We start from the raw sequence: 20,865 nt of genomic DNA on the forward strand, positions 1-20,865 counted from the left end.
AGCCCAGCCCCGCAGAGCCCAGCCCTAGAAAGCTCAGCCCCGCAGAGCCCAGCCCCGCAGAGCCCAGCCCCGCAGAGCCCAGCCCCGCAGAGCCCAGCCCCGCAGAGCCCAGCCCCGCAGAGCCCAGCCCCCTCAGCCCCACTGGACACAGCACAGCCCCCCTGGCACTGCCAGCACAGGTGGTTCTGCTGTGTTGAAGTCTTCTCTCCCCTGTGCCCAACAATAATGTCCATTTTACACATTCCTCCAGGGCACCAGCAGCACAGCTCGCTGCCACAGCTGTTCCCTGTCAGACCACGAAATGCCAGCAGAAATAATCTGCTATTAGCCAGCATTAAAGGCAGGGCTAGTTCTTGTTTAGCTAAAAGACTCCCACCTTGTTCAGCTGAAATTAGTTATTTTAGAGTTAAAAGCATTTGCTTTTTCTTGGCAAATTACAAACGTAACTATGACAACTTGGTGAGTGAATGATAGAAATCCTGCTAATTATAAAGGCTGGATTCTAAAATATCTGGGTCAACAATCAAAAGAAAAATGTAATGCAAAGAAACCCAGTTCTTACATTCATGATAAAAATCGGATTACTCAGTGAGATTTTACAGAGCAGCCTCCTAACTTACATGATGTTTAACTAGATCAGTATTTCTTTGCACTTCACTCATCTACTGGATAGTTTTGTACTTCCTGAAAGAAAATGTTTGCCTGCCACTTAACAGGACATTTTTTATTTCACACCCTGGAAAGGACACCAGCCCAAGAACACAATATCCAAAGCTGTACAAACGCATTGTTACTTCAAACAAAGCCCAGAGAAGATTTTGTGTGCAAACTAAAGGGCAAAGGGCATGAGATGCAAGTCATGAAGGCAGCAGAAAAAAAGCACCTGTCTGCAGAGAGCCCAGCAGCCAGACACAGCTTGGACACCAGCCTGGAGCCCACAAATCAGGTTTTCTAGCTGGGCCTGTTGCTTGCTGGGTACCATTTCCCCTCTGGAATGTCACCCAGCCTCAGCAGGAAAAACACCAACCCCTTGGCTCTCCAGCTACAGAGAAAACCATAAAGCAGAGAAGTGCAGCAGACCCTGAGGGCCAAGGAGGGAGAGTACAAGCAATGCTTCCCTTACCTTCAATGCCCAGTCGGATCTTCTTGAGCCCCCTTTCCTTCAGAACTGATTTGGCCACGTCTCTGTTTTCAATGTATTTGAAGAATCTGTACAACTTTGTGCTGTAAATAACTAAAAATACATTTTAATGAGAAAAAAAAAAATCCCAGTATTTAAATATTAACCTACTAGCCTAAAGAAAGTTTAATCTTTTCCACTGTTTTGCTTTAGTCCAGTATTTCTATTTCAGAAGAGAGGGAGAAACTGGAGAACTCCAGAGAAAAACAGCTGAAGATACAGGGGAATAGGTTGGGTGCACATCTTGTGCAGTCCATTTACAGGTGCTTGAACTCATCATCCACACAACTGTAATACTCCAAAAATAGTAACACTTGCTTTTTTTTCCCAAAAAAACCCTCTAGTTGTTCTCCCACAGTAAACATGACTCCTACCCATTTCTGTCCTCAAGCTCTTTCTGAGGAAGTATTTTCTTCCCCCTCACTGGCTGACAATACCTTAATAATAAAAATTAGCTTCTCTTTCTAATTACATTTGAACATAACAAGCAGCATTTGCTTCTGTGAAACAAAATACTAAGCAGAGCTACCCAAAGTAAGAGGTTTCTGTACAACATTTTTTTCTGTTGTATTTCTGTACAACAACTTTAAATCAGCACATTCACTGCCACCTCTACCACCATGTGGCTTGGTGGGAACAATGAGGATAAACTCACTTTGTGAATACTCCTCTCCCATCTGGGGGGGATACTCTTCATCCCAGTCAACAACATCATCATCTGTCAGCACAACGATGTGGCACTCCCTCTCCCCACTTTGGGCACTGGCTACCATTAATGGCAGAATCATTTCTTCCAGGTAAAACTCAAATTGCTTGCGGGCCCCATCGTTTGACAATTCATGCATCAGAGCACCTAGAAGAAAATTTTAAGCACAGGCACATTTGAGAGCTTGGTAAAGAGATGAAAGCAGCAATAAGAAAGAGTAGATGTGTTTATCTTGTAGTATTAATGCAGACAGGTGTAAAGACACGTAGTCTATGAGCTTATGTAAGTTCAGACCTCAGCCTGTCCTGCAGATGTGAACATAGCGTTGGGCAGACAGGGGAGTTACAGACAGGAGGACTTTGAGAGCTCCTCTGCACTTTACTACCACTAAACACTCAGTAATTGTGCAAGGCTGCTCTTGCTTTTCCTAAAAGAAACACCATTTAAGCCAGTTGCTGGGAGAGCAGAGCACACAACCCACGTTTCATAAGCAGCAGCTTAAAACCAAAGCTTCTCAAAGCCCCGATGGCAGGAGCTGCTAAATCCCTGTAAGGACAGGGAGCTCGGGCTGTGGCCCTGCTGGGGAAGGCCCAGGTGTCCTGCACAGTGTTCCCAGCAGGAATGCCATGGGAATAATCCCACTGCACACACAGGGAGAGCACAGCACCAGAGGCACAGGCCAAGGCTTGGGCTGTGCTCAGGGGTGAAGGAGCAGGACAGAACAGCACGTGCTGGGAAGCCTGGAGCTGCCCACTCCACCAGCAAAGCTGTGCTGCTGCCACCAGGGACACAGCTTCATTCTCCTAAGTGAGGAGCTGAAAAAATTATCCTCCCTGTCCTCTGCAAAATCAGCTACCACTGAATGCTGCTGTATCTGTACTGCAAATGCAATCACAGAGCTAAGTGTTCCACAGGGTGACCGCAGCACAGAATAAGATGCTGAAATATCAGACATTATTTTGCAAAGAACATAAAGCCATTGGTTTTAGGGCTTTATTACATAAGAGATAAAAAGGGATGGATTTTATTCATGTAGTGCCAGCCATCTTCTTTATCTCAATAAAGGACATGACTTGGAATTAACACACACGCACTGAAGTCGATTTGTATAATTCAAATTATTTCAATAAGCTCTGTACTTACTCAGATCTCTGCATTTTATGGTACTATACTCAAAGGAGATACAGAGATAGTCACATGCTTCTCTCAGCTCAGGAATAGATATCCCATCAGGACAGCGTATCACCCCAGTCTTGTAGTAATCCTGCAGGATGCACCGAGAAATAACACAATGAACAACACCCACCAACAGAAACACGTCATCATTTCATTCATCACACCTTCTCCACAAAGAAACCCCCCAAAATGTAAGACAAATGTTAAACTTTGTGAATCTTCCTGTCCTCAGCTTTATCAGTTTTCAGAGCTGCATTCAGAGCAGCTGGTTCTGGTTAAAATTGTTATTTAAGTGACAACTATTCATACTAATAGTTTTGCTGTCTTTCATCTGGATTTCACTGAGCTCTTCCCATTCCAAGGCTGCTGACAAAGCAGTCCAGCAGCTCTACTTTCTTGTATGGATATTAAATAAGGGGCCATTTCCATCTCACACTGAAGTTTGCTTTACTCCTCTTAGCTGTGGGAAGTTCATTCCCAATATTGTTTCACCCGATTTCAGCTCTAGAAGGACAGAATATACCTGAATTTGGTGAACTAAATGCATAGGAGAAGGTGAACTGATTGCTGGCAGCAGTAATTTTTGATTTCTTTCATGTGTACTTTCTCTCTCCCCAGCTGTCACGTGTTCATATCTAGGAAAAGGGGGTTCCCCCCTCTATTAGACAATATAAAGAGCAGTATCTATGCCATCCACAAAATCTGAATATGCAAGTTGGGTCAAACCAAGAGTTTCACTTCTTAACAGTGCTTGCCCTAACAGCATTTGCCCCTGAAAACTCACCAGAATAGCACGAAACACAGTGGAACCAATTCCTTCAGCAACTTCATACTCTCCTTTTTCATTGGGCCGTGTAAAGTTGTGTTCTCTACCTGATCCAAACATCCTGCTCAAGAATGAAAGTAGTTTGGGTTAGAATCCCTTACTGTGGTTTTCTTGTTTGTAAATAAGAAAAACAGAATGCCAGGAATTGCATGGAAACTGCAGGGGGACAGCAGTGCATTCTGTTCAGCTGGAATCACGATCTGACGTGTCTTTTCTGACCACTCTTCAAGAAACAATATTTAGAAAAAGGCAGTCTAACAGGATACAGGCTTAAGGCAAATAATACATTCTTATTATAGTTACTTTTACCTCCCAAGCTGTCCCTGCTTAGTGCCCTGCAGACTGACATTGAGGGAAAGTGGCTTTATAAATAACCTGCGTGTTAGAGCAGTATTTCCGTATCTTTATTAACCTACTTTTCAATTAGCAGAAGATAAAATAAGCTTGTTCCTTGAACCAATCCCAGAGGGAGAATAACTCAGCATCATACATGCACAAAAAACCCAGTGCATTAGGCAGCACCACTTACTCTGAGGCTGGGCATGGAAAAGGAAACTATTTCCTAGGCTTTATCTCAGCTGATACACTTCCAGTCTGTCTGGATATTTACATGCATGCATGTATGGTATAATATCCAAGTGCTTTAAATCAATTATTTAATTCTGTTGGTTCTTACTTCCATTTATTTCCTTTGACAGTTTAGACAGAGAAGCATTTCTTGCCTTCCCTGTGACTCACCCAACTTTTCACAAAACGGGAATCCAAGGTACTATTTATCCCACACTGCGGTGATTTAAACAGAGCAGAAATTGTTTAATCACATTTATTACCTGTACAGTGGCAAAGAGATTTCTATACATGTATTTTGAATATGATTATATCCTTGTGTGCTGAGAAATAGCTGCATTTTAATGAAAAAGCCAAATCCAAAGCAACACAGACAAACCTTTCTCTCCTTTTATTGATGCAAGGTTTTAAGTGGTGCCCTCTGTATTTGGACAAGGAAAAACCAACCAGAACTGCAGCAAGTCAAGTATTGAATCTTTTCCCACCATGCAAACATGTTAAATATGGTGCTCATGGTAGTTTCTACAGAAAACACTACATTCATATTGTGGACTTGCATTCAAGTGTTGATCATTTTGAGCATTCAGCCTCTCTGCTGAGTGTTATACTGATTATCTGACATTTCAGAAGATAAATGGGCTGAGCTTGAACATTGTCAGGGTAGGCCCACTAAGCAAAATAAATTCCTTCAAGGTTTTCCCGCTTGCTGTTTTGAAAGAGACTGTCTACACTCACTGTGCCACTTTGTTTAATGAAACTTTATGAAGCTTTTGTTTTATGAAGCTTTAAAAACAAGGAAGAACGAGGCAGACCGAACACAGAAGCAATGCCCAGGAAGGCAGAAAGAAATGGGAACATCATGAAATGGTAATTTATTTATCAGCTGTCATCTCTAGGTAACAGACATCTCTTGGCTTCCCTGCCAAAACCAGAGAACTTGCATTTGATTTTTACTTAAAGACATTTGAAAGTTGGTAATATTAAACATTAGCAAGACCAGCTACAGCAATATGAGTCCAAGAGCTATTTAAACAGTTAAATATCCACAAAAGACTTATGGTTGTCTATAACAGCTGGGGACTAAGGGAAAAACCCAAAACAAAAGATACAAACCTGCCCAACATGGTGTTAGGTTGTGCAGTGAAGATGGAAGGATCTACAACAAATCTGGTGTTGTCCACGATGAGCGTTACTCGCTCGGAAGTTCTGACGTTCCGAGCTCCCTCTTTGCCATTTTCATACACAAACACCATTTCCCCACCAGCCTTGCAGCTGCCATCTGAGCTGGACTGGCTGCTGTTCCTGCTGCTGGTGCCCATGCTGACAACTGAACCATTGGGGGATGTCTTCTGGGGCCGGGGGCTGCTGGGCCGAGATGAACTGTGATCCTTCTCCCGATCTTTAGTGGCAACGAGGTGCAAGGAGCAGAAACAGGAAATGAAATTAAAGATTTATGGGAGTTCTGTAAGGTTTGTGTCTTTCCAGGCACAAAACACAGCAATTTCAGAAGTTAAGTACAAATTATTTTGGTTAAATCTATTCTGGTTAAAGACACCTTCAAAAATAACTTCCCATTTATGAGATTCTGAAGTTTGCATTACCTAGACATCAAACCCACCTCACCTTCCCCAAAAGGCTTTACAAAGAAAATTTACTGCTCTAGTACTGAAAAAGGAACTCAACATAATACAGAAGCTATTGCATCACAGTTGGTGCCATAGTTCAAAGAAACAAACCATGGTTTGCCACTTAAAAAAATCCCTATTTCCTCTATTTCCAAATACCTAGACCCTACACAGTAAAGGGGAAGTGTTCAGTCCATTGCCTTAGAAAAATTAGATTGTTCTTGTGATTGAACTAAATAAAGAGCATCATGTAGGAAAACACACTGCAGACTGAAAAATGAGCTACAGCCTATCAAAGAAGGGAATACCCAGACCAGGGCACACATAAGAAATCTGTATATTGTGCCCTCTACTAATAACACTTTTTCTTGTATTCCTTTGCCAAAATAGTACTCAGATTTAGGGAATTTTAATCCTGAAATGGCAGAGATCTGCACACACCAGAATGATACTGCCTTGTGGGTGAAGTGACATTCCTGATGCACGGAGTGAGCTGAGACTCTGCTCTTTCGTGGGACGAGTCACGAGATCTGTCACTGGACCTGCGCCTGTCCCTCGATCTCTCGTGTCCACCACTCGCACCATGAAGGCTCATTTTGGTGCAGTCTATTCCTTTAGCAACACGGGATGAGGTGCTGAAAACAGAAACAAGCGACATGTTCAGCATTTCAAAATCTCACAGACATCACACACCTCAATTTTCAAGGCATTCAACAGTCCATGGACATGTTTCCAAGATTAGGATTATCCAGCTCCATTTCCTCAGCTGTACTCATGTTTGTATTTACAAACAATTAACTTGGAACACGAAGCAGACAGCAGGAATTACCTGTTTGCTGCTGTGCGATTCACAGACAGCACCTGATCAGCTGAGCCTGCCTCTGAAGATGCATTCACACAAATCCCTTCCAGAACGGGTAGGTCAAATACAAATGAGTATTTCTGTTTGATTCTTACTGTTAAATTAAATGTTAAATTTACTGTTAAATTAAATTAGAAGTTAGGGGTCATTTTTTTTTCTCCCCAATGCAACCTATTTTGGCAAAACCTTCTCAGACCACAGGCTGGCTTCACACTTCTCCTGCAGTTCCCTTTGCCAAGGTAGTCAGTCTGAAATGAGGGGATACATCAAGACACACCAGCCAAGAGTTTGTTTCTGCACATTCTGTTTTAAATTTTCACTTATTCTTACAAAGAACAATAGTAAGCCACCACAACCCAGGCAGCAAACATGAACTATACTACCAAAGCCACGACTTACCAGACTGTCAGTAACAAGTAGGGTATTTGTTCCAAACCAGAAAATTTAATATTATAGTTTAAGATGCTTTAGACTGTGACTAAGTTACATTACTCAATTTATCAATTACATTTTGCAATTATTAAACTACAACCAACAAAACTAGTCAGTTTTGAGATCTGCAACTCTCAGAAATTATCTAAAAATTAAAAATCAACTTGTAACAGCTGCTGAATTTACCAAAAATCCTTATATCTTCTATTTATACTGTTTATAAAAGAGACAAATTGTTGTCTGGACAGCACAGACACGTCTGTGTCCTTGCACCCCACCAGAATTCCTAAAGCAGTTCCCTTGCTGTTTGGCTTTCAAGTATGGGCATGACAAGACTCCTTATTTATGGGTGTAACTGAAGGAATTCCCAAAGCCCCAGGTAGTGGATAACCCAGACAGACACCTGCACAGCTACAAGGTCTGACAGACAAAGCAGAGCTGTGATTTCCCAGAGGAACCTCAATGCCCCACTTGCTTGCAGCCAGCAGATCCCAAAACTCCCACCAAGAGACCTGAAATCATGACTGCAGGGATGCTGTAGGAGAACACAGACAGGGAAGAATGATGGCCTGGCTAAGACAAGCACAACAAATATAAAAGCATTCACTGGACAAGCAGACTGAGCAGCACCCTCTTTTTATGTTGCTTAAAAATAATGACAAAAAAAATAATCAAGGCTTTCCATTAGCATGAGATGTTGCAGTTTCAGGTTTCGGTGATTGATAAGAAGAGGAGTTTAGGTGAACAGAAGAACAAAAAGGCTGTGACAGATGAGTGTTTAACACAAGGCAAGGAGTCAGAAATGTACCTCTCACTAAGGCACAAGAGCTTCTCTGAATGAGGGCAGGATTCCCTGTTGACAAAGCACAAGTTTGGTGCAGAGGGAATCTACTGCAATCCTGTTTCCTGCCAAGCCTAAAATATGCTGCAGTAAGAAATGCATCTTTGGGATGTGGAGTCAGCCAAAGGTCTATTGAATCAGGGAAAAGAACTGCAAGCTTTGCTTCTGGCTGAAAACACACAGATTTACAGTGCAAGAATAATGATCCAAGCACTTCCATTAAAAGGAAATTTCCTGAGGATGTAGTTCCAATGCAGTTCTGAAGGTATTAAGATTTATAACATTTCAGTGTGGCTAGCATGTCTCCTTACTTGTTTCGCCTCTCTATTAGAGAAAGGTAAATTCTTTATTTTGAAAGAGAAATGTGCAAAAGTTTGCATCAGTGAGATCTGCAAACCTCCAAAAAAAAAAAAAAACCACCACAAAAACAACATCAACAATTTAGGAAAACCTTTGCACCTTTCCTTTGAGACAGATATATAACTACATAATATAACTATCTAAATAGATACAAAATATGCTCATAAATTATTAGAAACATGGATTACCGTCTCAAATTCAAGACCAAAGTCTAGCCCCAGTTTAAACATGACAATATTCATTAGTACTACAGCTGAACTTCCAAAAAATGGTGATTTTATTTAATTTTTTTTAAAAAAAGAAGCTTTGTATCTCATCTGTGATGGTATAATCAAGGGTGCCACAAAAGGGGGTAAGTGTGGAGTACTCAAACACCTACATAGCAGTCTGGTGACAAAACATCTCTGCAAATCCCAATAAAACCTCATGTGATCGGGCCTCTGGTGAAGCACAGCTTTGATCCTAGACCTGATAACATTTCCAACCATGCTGTGAGAAAACAGAGTTTTGCAGGTGTCACATTTTATAGTATCAAAATGCATGACTCACTGTTTCTCAGGAACTGAAGAGCTCTATTTGCTTTAAATAAGGGAAACACACTAGAAAATGAAACTGAAGCACTGTAATGGGATGCAGGCTTATCACACATCCTGGCAGAGCAAACACGAATTCCCCTTTAACAGAGAAGGCAATTAAAATGTGATTCTTAATCCAGAAAACCATCTAAAGCCACATTACCCTCCAAGCAGTGATTCAGAGTTGCCAGTGAAGCAGGGCAAACCCTGCTAATAATCTGTTCCCAGAAGCCGATAAGAACAGGTGCTGCAGGAAGCAGCACTGACTCAGCTGGCACCACGCTTCCTCCTGAGCCCTGCCCCAAGGAATGGCCATGGCAGGCATGGCTGTACCTCCCTCAGTGGCAACTGGGCTCCTTCTGCCTCGGTGCCCACAGCCAGAGAGCCTGGAGGAGAGGGGCAGGCTCAGGGATCATCTATCCTGCTCCTGCACGGCCATCCCTGCGGAGCCTGGGCCATCAATTCAGCTCAGCACTCCGCACCAGGAGAGGCAGAGGCTGCCAGCTGGAGGAGGACACGATCCTTGAATAGTAAATCACCTGCTTCTGAAACAGACAGATTAGTAAATAATTTCAAAGGGCTGTTCAAATTGCAGCTGGCCACAGCACTTGTATTTGCTTGCTCCTATGCTGTACTTTCCTCCTTTAATGTACAGATTAATGCTAACTGTGAGACCCACACATCACCTATTAGCCACAAGATGCAAGCCAAAATTGCAAGATTTTTGAGAAAGCTTGAGAAAACTCTGGCTGAATCATGAATCTTCATTCATCTTAGTAACAGCAATTTCAAATGTCAATCTTAAATCTCATCACTGTTGAGTCACAGTTCACAAAAAACAGTTCTTTGATCAGTTGGATAAATACTCGACAAACTTGAAGTTCCATGTGTTCAACAGCATGAGCACTTGGATCAATGCTACCCCTTAAATACAACTTTGCTCTACAATGAACAAGCAAAGGAACATGAGTTTAAATCTGAAGAAAGAGAAAAGACAGAGGTGGAGCTTAGCATGTCAGAAGAGACAGGCATTGGCTTTACCCTGAGATACCTGATCAGGAAAGTTGTGTCCCTGAGCTGCTCTATGTTGCTCTGAAAAAGGAGCTCATTTGTGGCCAGGATGTATGAAAGAAGACCTGTGACTTTCATTTTCCTGAAATGAGGCTTTAGAAGAAGTTGCAAATGTTCAAAGGAAAAGGAAGACATCAGAACTACCAAGTAATTTTGATTTATTTAATAGAAGGACTTGGTCACACATCCTCTTTTCTCCCTCTAACAAAGCCAGTGGGGCCAGGAGGTTGTTTCTGCAGGGAATGCACAAAGCTTTCACTGCTCACAAGCAAGACTGACTACAAACCTGGCCCCAGTGACAAAGGCAAGACAAATTGGCATTCACTGGGGAGCTCCACAGCCGTGATGTCGCAGCTTCCTACCAATCTGCACCAGTGGACACGGGACTGACCAAAGCAGAGCTGTTTGAAGAACAGGCCAACAGGAACTCCTGTGGTCCACAGAAGCACCACAGAGACCAGACACACCACCAGGACTCCTTCCTCCAACAGCAGTGAAACACAGCAAGTTCCAAGTGCCAGGAAGCCACGGCTGCCACGCTACATTCACACAAAATCTCAGCCACAGAACCCAGTGGAGCCCGCACAGAGCCTTACTTCAAACCTCCAAGGAAGAGCTCTGAAGCTCCAATGACCATCTCACCCTGAAAAGAAGTGTTTGCAAAGTCAGCTTTCAGGGGATTCCTCGGCTGATGACCACCAGCTGCACTCCTGGCTGTGGAAGCCATAAGCACCAACCCATAAGCAGAATTTTTTCCTACGTGCTGAATGACACTCTGCATTTAGTTTAAAAGCATAAGAGAGGAAAAAGAACAAAGAAAACACCATTTTAAACCCTCATCCTTTCATTCACTAAAGCTGGAAAAAGCCTTATATATGTAAGATCATCTAGTACCCAAAGGTTCATGAAAGGGGAGAATATCTTGCTTTATCAATTGCTTTCCTACAGAGGAAAAAAGAAACACACCTCCCCCCCAAATAAACAAACCCAAATCAAAACAACTGAGCAACCTCATGAATATTCATGTGCTTTGGCAATATTCACAAATTCAATACTGATTTTTCCCTAGCTCCAAAGAAACATGTGCACTACACCCATTCAAGAACTTTAAGTCAGTCATTATATTCCCCCCTCAGACAGGGATCAAGGAAGCTCTGTCTTTGTAAAGGAATGAGGCATTTTCTTTAAAAGCAGTTGCCTCATGAAGAAAACCAAATAAGCTCAAGGTTTTATTTAAGCAAATCTATTTAATATGATGTGAAGGAGGGAAAAAAAAAGTACCATCAAAATGGCAACTTGTCATACTGGTAAAGCTTCCTATTTTTGTAGTTAAGGGAAGAGCTGTTTTTAAAAAATGTAAATGCTCTTCAATTTAATGATGCTTTGGAGTCATCTGTGGAAGGAGAGCTTCAGTTTGTCTTTATACATAACAACAGATTGCTTTGAATGTATTACTAATTATTAAAAGAAGTAATTAGACCGAATTAATTCTGCTGCCAAAACAATTAGCATGTATTTCAACATAAAAACTCCATGTGCATCCTACTGAATCCTGCCAATAAATATACTTGTTTATAAAACCAGCTCTTGTCTACACAGAATTATGGTGCTTAACCAATATACTTATTACTCCCAAACCCACCCTGACGCCTTAAATGAAAAGGACACAGCAGTGGAAAATTAACCAAGATTTTTACCCTTTTCCCCTGCTGTTATCTTCTAAAACTTGTATCAACTCTCCCTAAAATATAAACTTAGATCCACCCTTTGCTAGGGTGATTCCCATAATGAACACTTGTAGAACCAGGCTATAGAGCTTTATCTATACACTAAGTTACAGCTGCCATGCTCTGAGGCTTTAGAAGAAATCCCTTCTGCTCATCCTGCCAGGACTTACACAACGACAGCGCTTATGCCCCTCTTCCTCCCCCTCGAGCCTGCTCTTTGTCAGCAGACATTTCAATTGACCTGTGCACACAAAGGACAGTACCCTGCCTTTTCCTCCTTCTCCTCAATAATGCCCACACCTTATTCCCCATAACAAATACGCACCTTCCTCTCGTGTCTATCAGGGAGGAAACACAGAAGCACGGGAACAATTTCGGGATCAGAGCACAAAGGAATTCCGTTCCTCCCAAAAAGGCAGCTTTGAAAGCCAGATCAGCATCCTTTGGCATTACTTGTTAAGTTCGGCATATTTGATATTTCCATCACTTCTTCAGCAGTCCGCGGTACCGTCAGCGAGCCTCACTTTTCCCTCCATCACCTTCCCCGGCAGGATAAGCGAGCGCGCAGCCCATGGAGCGCGGGCAGAGCCGGGATTCTGGGCAGAGCCTGACTCAGCCGTGCGCGGAGCTCGGCTGACGTGTGACCCGCAGCCGCTGACGGGCAGGAGGCAGCGGCGCAGCCGGGCTGGGTCCTGCCGCCGCCCGCACGGCCACGGCCACGGCCCCCGGGCACCGCTCCCCCCCGGGCACCGGCACCGCTCCCCCCGACACCGCTCCCCGCCGGGCACCCGGGCACCGCTCCCACCCGGGCACCGCTCCCCCCTAAACCCGCCGCGGTTAATACTTCCAAGGACTTCACCTGGCACCGAGTTCATAAGCCTCTTAAGGACGCTCCTACGAGCACCCCTTTTCCAGCAATATTCTTTGCAATAAACATCGTTAGTATATAATTACATTCATCGGCACATTTACCGATCAGAAATCATTGTGCATTTTCACACCAATGGGTCATCGAGGCGAGCCCACAAACAAAAAGCAACAAAGGGAATTAGAAAATCTGAGTGACTCGTATGTTAAAAGATTTTTTGGCGGGAGGATAACTAGGTGCTATGAGACAGCTTTATTTAAATTATTCTCTTTAGAGTGTCTGCAGGCTGTTTTAAGGAGTCACAATACACCGGAGGAATAGCTTAAAAGTAAGTCCTGCAATAAATAACAGTCAAGAAAGATGTTGTAGGGTGGAGATTAAAACATGATGCAAGCTGGAGAAATGAGGAGGACTGTTCAGCAGATGACTGCTGTAATAAAGAGGGAAGTCGGTAGGAAAAACAAGAGACTTGTGATTAGAAAGGCAGGAGAATATCAGCATTCCAGGCTGAAGAGTCAGCTCTTTACACATGGAAAGAAGATTTCTGCTCATACAATTTCAGTTACCCAAACCAGTGAATTTTCTCCTGGTTTTGGGGTCTTGTGATGGTTCACACAAGCACCCTCCCCATGCCCAGGGGGAAGAATAACCATCAGCCTTGTAAACCTTTCCTTCCTCTCTCCGTATAAGCCAAGGCAGACATGGCTACAATAAACTGCATGGAAAGCATGCTGGAAAAAAAACTCTCCAGCATTTTTTGCCTCGAATAGAGCAGCCCCCAACAGCAAGAGAAAGTACCCTGGCTCCCTACATGGGGTCTCTTCTCCACAGCACAATTAGGATGTGTATTCTTCTTTATTCCTACATTAAGTAGAAAGAACATGCCCTGGATGGATTGGCACCCAAATCCCACAAAACCTCCTCTCAGGACAGGACAGGCACCCATCAAAATCCTACAGAGACACAGTCCAGGAGCCACATTTGACTTGGGGCTCCATGGAAGGAAGCCCTCAGAAAGAATTCTCACTGCTTCATTTGGGGGCTGCCACAGGATCTTACTTCAGCTCGAAGCAGAAACTCTGTCAACACTTTCCACCCTCAAAATTCTTTAATATTCACATAATTCTGGTCTTCAGTGGGTTCTCAGCCATGAGTAATGTACTTCTTAGTAATGCAGTTCCATTTCAGGAAAGGATCTCATGAGTGGAGTGTTCAGTTGCCAAAGGGATTTCTTAAAGCAGCAAGGACTTAACCTTTAGGAGGGAACACATTCACACCTTATGACTTCTACCAAACACAAGACCTTCATAAAAGAACGCTGGTTGCCTTTATTTATATATCAATTTCTGCTCCATTTTCAACATGGAAGTTAAATGAAAATCAGACTAAGAAATTCAGAATATTATTATCTTCCTTAGAACTGGAAAGGATCTCTATTTATGAAAAATTAGCTTCAGAAATTCAAATTCAAAAAAACCAGAACCAAACACAAACTCTCTGTGGCCATTACAGTTTCCATTCTCAGAGATTAAAGGTACAAATAATGAAGAGCTGTCCATAAAAAAATTTTAGTTCTGAGCATAACCACCTGGAAAGTGCTTTGTGTCCTAATGAAATGTGCCAAAGTCCACCACAAATAATATCTGATAACATTTGGGAAAGGCAATTTGGGCATTGAAGAAGTTCAGGAGGATTTAGTGCATGCCTTTGCCCAGGAAGTTGCTAAGTTTCCCTTCTCAGCACTGTCAGCAAGCTGCCACTGCAGACCTGAAGGATGTCAAAAAGGAAGTAAGAAGTCCTCACAACTCTAAGATCATTCACTATACATTGGGTACCTTACAACAGATGAACAGATTGGTGTTTTTCAGAAGTTACCACACTGAGTGCAGCCCATTTTTCTGTATTCCAAGCCCAGCTCTTCCCAGCCCACCTCATTTTCCCGAGGGCTTTCCATCCTGGTGCCTACAGAGCCCGGAGGAGGTGATTTGGACCTGCCAGTGCCAGGCTGCAATCAGGAGCAGGCACGTTTGCAGAGAACCAAAAGCAGGTGATGCACACTATGACCTGAGCCCATGGCAAATCAGGCCTCATTATTTTCATGCCAGACCTTGTGCAGGCCTGCCCCATGCTGCAAAATGTTCAACTGCAGAAAATCTTCAGGAAATCACAGGAAGAGAAATAAAACCTGTCCCACAGGGGAAAATGGAATATACATTCTGATATCCTTCCACAGATGAGAAAGGGACTCTTGTACTTTACAAAATGCTGAGACACGTGGCACTTCCATTCACAACCCATGAGTGCATCCTCCCAGCAGGCAAAAAATAATATTGGGAGAACAAAAAATCCCACCATTTAGCATCTGCACAATAACCTCTCATCTATGGACAAGATTTAAAAAGCAATTGAAGATTTTCAAAGAGTCATGGCAACAGAATCAAAGCAGAGTCACATTTTGTTCATAAATGCAGCAGTGCAGGCAAGATCTAATAATATCTAAATAGAATGAACAAATAAGAAACTGTCAAAAGGGACTAAAACAGAAGCAGATTTAGAAAATTAAATCCAGGACAAATCTTAAGGAAGAGACAAATTTAAGCCAAAGGTTTTTTACAACAACTCTAGAAAAAGCACTCACTGCAAGAGAATTAGAATTAAAGTATTCCAACAACAACAGAAACTCCAACACTATAGTGAAATTACATGTGGGAAACTAATAACTGATGAAAAATTGAAAAAAAAGTATAGACCAGCAATAGCTAATAATGAAAATATGAATTCAGAGACCATTTATTTAAACCTTCACCACTATTAATTCAACAAATGAATCCTGAACATCTTCTTTCATCTTATTCAGGTACTTAAATAAAAAGCATCTGCAAGAATTTTCTGTAATAGCTTAGACAAACAAGGCTGTTTGTATGATTATTTAGTCATCTTTAACACCATATAAACTCATCCTGACAGGCCCTGCAGATTTACAGCAGGGATCATATGCATTATATTTTTAGTCCTTATTTTCCACATCTCTCCCTTCTGAGCTATCCATCCCATTGCCCATCTCAGAACAAGTAAGGAACAGGAGAGAAAACAACAGGACATATTGGCAGGTTGATAAAGTGGACACTCACCAAGCTAGAAAGAGCAGGGTGTAATGCTGGCCTGTACAAGGATTCAATCCATTTCCCTTTGGACACTTCTGTCCCCTGTCCTCAGCCCCAAACAGACCTGTGGCTTTCCCTGCTGCCACACAAGCACTACACACAGAGCTGCTCACAGCCCAGATTATGTTTTCTATGAGTCAAGAAAATTATCTAAGCTATTTTAAGAATGTTAAGGCAGGAGGATTAAACACTCCAAAGCACCAAGAAGTGACAAGCTAAGCATCCATCTCCTATATTACTCCCCAGTTGAGATTATTCATTACAAAGCTCTTATTTCATCATTATGTTTTCCAAACCAGAAGTATTCTCTTGATGATAACAAGGTGTATTTTGAGTAAGACAAACAATACTGGAATACTCAAACCTTTTAACAGAACAGTTCTAGTTATATTATTACAACTTATGCTCCCAAATGCATTTCCCCCCCCCTCACACTGTATTTTTCACATAGACTTTCACTTGTCTGGAGGAAAAAGTGTCAATTAAGTAAGAAAATATAGCAATATATCTATATTTAGCCACACAAAATTTAATTATTTTGTTCAGGCTTTTGAATAAAGTACACCATTTCCCAATAATTAGATTTTCTGAAGTAATCAAGTATCTCAAAGGAATGAGGTAACAAAATATTTATCCTTATTTATCCCTTATTCTATTACAACATCAAACTATTATTTAGATTCTCATTCTCAAGGATTTCCAAAAACACTTTATTTGGGGAAAAAAATTAAAATGATCAGATGTTGGCTTGAGTACTTTATGCCTAGCATACACATCAAGTTTCCATAAAAATGCTGTTCAGCATTGGAAACAAATTGTGTTTTGCCAGAAATATGTCCAATAGCTGCAATTATCTTAGAGGCATAGATTTCCTACCTTTTGATGTGTGACCCTTGAATTCAGATTGCATGAAATGATCAAGAGCAGCTTTTCCAAAAAGCACAGGCCACGGATGTCCTTGAGTTAACTCCTATCTACATCAATAATCTTTGCAGAAAGCTGCACAGCTTTTTATTGAGACATTTCCCCAAAATAGATAATCCACCCCAGACCACACATGGTCAGACATGTGTCCTGTTCCTCTGGGCTGGATTTACCCAGCTGAGGCTTCCAGCTACCACACTTTATTTCAAACTTGCCCGCTGACTACAGCTCATCACTGTAATTTCTGTGACTGATCAAGAAATCATTCTCTAACCTTTGGGTGTTCCCTGTCTCTGAAGATACTCGGTAGCTTCTGAACCTTCAGGGCAGATGTTGATTAGAGGCAATTCTCAGCTGCTGACACCAGACTTGCAGTAACTCCACTGCCCACCCAAAAGCCCTTTAGACCACATGATGTTGCTGGAGACTTGTGCTGTCTGCTCTCCCTGCTGTGGCAGTGCCATGTCCTTGGCAGGTGACAAACCAGGCCCCTGTCCTTGGCAGGTGACAAACCAGGCCCCTGTCCTTGGCAGGTGACAAACCAGGCCCCTGTCCTTGACAGGTGACAAACCAGGCCCCTGTCCTTGGCTCCCTGCTGTTAAACCCTGAGTTCCATCACACAGAGAGCTCTGTCCCGTAGCAATTCCAGGTTTTATTCCACATCCCCAGGAGGTTCAGGCCTGAACCAGCTGGACTGGGCTCAGTCAGGGGCACTGCCCAGCCCTCACTCCCACCCAAAGCCCTGGCTGTGCCACACTGGAACCCCAAAAAGGGAGCAGGTTCACCAGACACAGAAACCCCAAAAAGGGAGCAGGTTCACCGGACACAGAAACCCCAAAAAGGGAGCAGCATCACCAGACACAGAAACCCCAAAAAGGGAGCAGCATCACCAGACACAGGAACCCCAAAAAGGGAGCAGCATCACCAGACACCAGCTCCTGAATAAAATCCTCAGCTGTACAAAGCTCCACCCCACAAACCCACCCTGAGCAGCACCAGCCACCCTCCTCGGGTCTGCATTCACCACTCCATCATTCACAGCCTCTAATTACACGGGTCTCCCCGTGAGCCTTTTAATTACTGCTGCATTCTCTTGTCCTGCCCTCTTGGATTTCTCACAATCATTCAAGAATTAATGGCAGGAAAATAACCCACAATATTAATTGCCTACAGAATACTTCAGACAACACTTGAGTCTAGTTTATCTGCATCTATACAACAAAAATGTGAAATGAGTTGAATTTGCTCCTTAGCTCTTTTCCTAGCATCTTGCCAGTAGGAAAGCTTGAATAACTAACAATTTTAGCTTGTTAACAGAGATGTTTCAGTTATATTTAGCACTTCCAAAAGGGCAAAGTACTTGAAAGATACACACTTATTTGGATGCTTGAATATCTTTCCAGCAATATGTTTCTTCTCATACATTTGCAAGGTGACTAACTGCTTTGCTTAGCTCATTTTTGAACACTGTATGCTGGAAAAACACTAATTAATTTCATCATTTTGTCAAATCAAGAAGCATTTAAAAAAAAACCATTCTTACTGTGAGGGATGCAAGCAAAAGCAAGATATGACACACAGCTTAACAAAGAAAGTGCTACAGAGAGTGATACTGGCATGCAAGCAACCATTAGCTCTCACCATGGATAATTGCACATATTTTGGGGATGCAACTCCTATCAAGCACCCCCAAAAAATTCATATATTTAATCACTCAACTGGTGTTTTGATATGCACACAAGGCATTTGGGTTTTTTTTTTTTTGTTTGGGTTTTTTTGGCTTTTTTTTTTTTTTTTAAAGGGTTAAAATGCAACCCATGGCAAAACAAATCTAAGCACAGATTAGGGAAGCTGACAAATCAGGTCAGAAAACACCTTTTAAGTTTCTTGTAAGAAGAATTACAACGTTTATGACAGGACTTGCCACAACCAGATACAGTAGCCTTTAGGATGGACTTTCAGTGTGGTTTTTGAGATGCAATAGATGGGACACAGCACCTACCTTGAATGTTTACAAAGTTTACGAGGTCTATTATGCAATTTCCGATCCCAATTCTCTGGATCACTGGAGTTACTGTCATAAGGATGAGGCCGTCCTGCCATTCCACTGCCAGCTTCCTCACACTACTGCTCTGAAAAGCACACATGCAGCACTCACAACCTACATTAAGAGAGCAGTGTTTACCTTTAAGTAATGCCACACAGGAAAAAAAAAAAAGTCAGACATGCAGAATTTAGTGTTGTTAGGTTCAGATTTTTTAAATGCAGATTACAGAAAATTAGGATAGACTGAAGCAGAAATTGCATGACAATAATATTTTACACATTTTGCTGATACCTGCACTAAAAAGAGTATTTTGTTACAAGAAATATAGTTTTAGAAATGCTGGCAGGCAACTTCAATTTTGAAACAATTAAATTCACTGGGTCCAAACAGAAAAGTCACTGGTTATAAAACACAAGACAAACATATCATGATTTTCTTTCAAACGTATAAAGTTAATTCAAAGGAAGATCCCAAGTGAAGAACAGAGACCAACAGTTTTACAATTTGAATGGCTGACCAAGAGGAAAACAGAATTAACATTTATATCTGAGTCCTCACACCAAAATGGAATCAACAGCAATCCTTAGAAACACTCAGTGTGGTCCAGTTTCACTGACTTTTGCAGAAAAGTCACAAAACCTTAATAAAAATTGATATAATAAGTACCCTTCCTTAAGTGGGATTTGATGTTATGTTCAAGTCCCTTTAGAATTCTCAGACAGATCAAACCACCCTGTGACTGCCAGCAGGCAGCCAATCTTCAGACTGGTGTTCAATCATACCTCTAAGTGACACTTGTGGCAACAGAGCTGGAAAATTCACAACGACCTGGTTACAAAAACCATAAAGCAGCCACAAGTGAGCAGCTGATGACTGCACAACATCTGGAAAAAAATTGAATTACAGATAGATAAAGCTTCCAAGTAATGGGTAATCTATTATGTTTTTTTACAATTTTAAGCTATATATTGTAGAAATAGTGTCTTTCTACCTCACCCCACCCTCAATAGACTTGCATTACATTCAATTAAACTTATCCTACGTGGAAGTGGGTCCCAAAGCAATTGAGGCCTCTTTAAAACAAAGTCACCTCTCAAATAAACTATCCTTTAAGTCACAGAACATGGAATAGCTCTCCTGGAAAATTTAGATTCTCCAAGCTAAATTTAGACCCAAAAGTTTTTATTACAGGGGAAGAAGAGAGCAAACTTCTTAAAAATGTTGTTAGCATCCAAGTTTTTCCTTCATGTTCAGTTTTACCCAAGCAAACAGGTTTAATACAAAGTAAGCAGTCTCCACCACAGGGCTGGGTCTTTTCCTTGCTACAGTTTCTATAATTAAATGCACTCTGATTGGAAACTCCTATGGTCAGGTGTCCATATAGAGTCAGGAAAAGGAAATAGCATTTTATTTAAAATTACAGGAAATACTCTAATTTCTCATTAAAAAAAAAAGAAGCCCTGATAAGCATTTCATTGTGTTTTACCTGGAAAGTCAGGTTAGCAAAGCAGAGTCAATGTGTGAGGATATTACACAGAGAAGGTTGTAGGATCTACACACATTTATCAGGAGAAACAAGGAGAAACCTACAACCTGTGTCAGAACAGAAACAGTATTAATAAGGAGACAGGGGAAGGAAGGCTGGTTTCAAAATCCAGGAGCAGTGGCTCCCAACCATGCACACAAGCGATGGAAGAATAAAGACATTTTATATCCTGATTTGATTGAAACTGTGTTCATTAGAGTGAGCCTCTCCAGCCAGGTACAGAGTGAGCCCTGCTGCTCCAGGCAACAACAGCGTGTGGAAGTGAGCCAGGAGCGGCAAGGTCCCAGGGACACGGCAAGGTCCCAGGGACACGGCAAGGTCCCAGGGACACGGCAAGGTCCCAGGGACACGGCAAGGTCCCAGGGACA

At 42.1% G+C, this 20,865-nt stretch overlaps 1 protein-coding gene across 7 annotated transcripts in view; it reads right to left on the reverse strand.

Moving 5' to 3' along the window:
- The window catches only part of BTBD10 (BTB domain containing 10), a 28,371-nt gene that overhangs the window by 2,100 nt on the left and 5,406 nt on the right, over positions 1 to 20,865 (reverse strand). For 2 of the 7 annotated variants that reach the window (XM_015630450.3, XM_015630451.3), the window contains 7 exons: positions 18,907 to 19,065; positions 6,522 to 6,715; positions 5,569 to 5,854; positions 3,847 to 3,949; positions 3,030 to 3,150; positions 1,836 to 2,033; positions 1,124 to 1,234 (listed from right to left, as the gene is read on the reverse strand). In XM_015630450.3, coding sequence (XP_015485936.1) covers positions 1,124 to 1,234; positions 1,836 to 2,033; positions 3,030 to 3,150; positions 3,847 to 3,949; positions 5,569 to 5,854; positions 6,522 to 6,715; positions 18,907 to 19,007 — 1,114 coding nt within the window. In that variant the 5' untranslated portion in view covers positions 19,008 to 19,065. Of the gene's footprint in view, positions 1 to 1,123; positions 1,235 to 1,835; positions 2,034 to 3,029; positions 3,151 to 3,846; positions 3,950 to 5,568; positions 5,855 to 6,521; positions 6,716 to 12,273; positions 12,568 to 18,906; positions 19,066 to 19,733; positions 20,842 to 20,865 lie in introns of those variants that run through there. The other 5 variants (XM_015630455.2, XM_015630454.3, XM_015630448.3 and 2 more) reach the window with 4 other exon arrangements.

This window comes from Parus major, chromosome 5 (assembly GCF_001522545.3).
Source record: "Parus major isolate Abel chromosome 5, Parus_major1.1, whole genome shotgun sequence".
NCBI classification, from domain to species: domain Eukaryota; kingdom Metazoa; phylum Chordata; class Aves; order Passeriformes; family Paridae; genus Parus; species Parus major.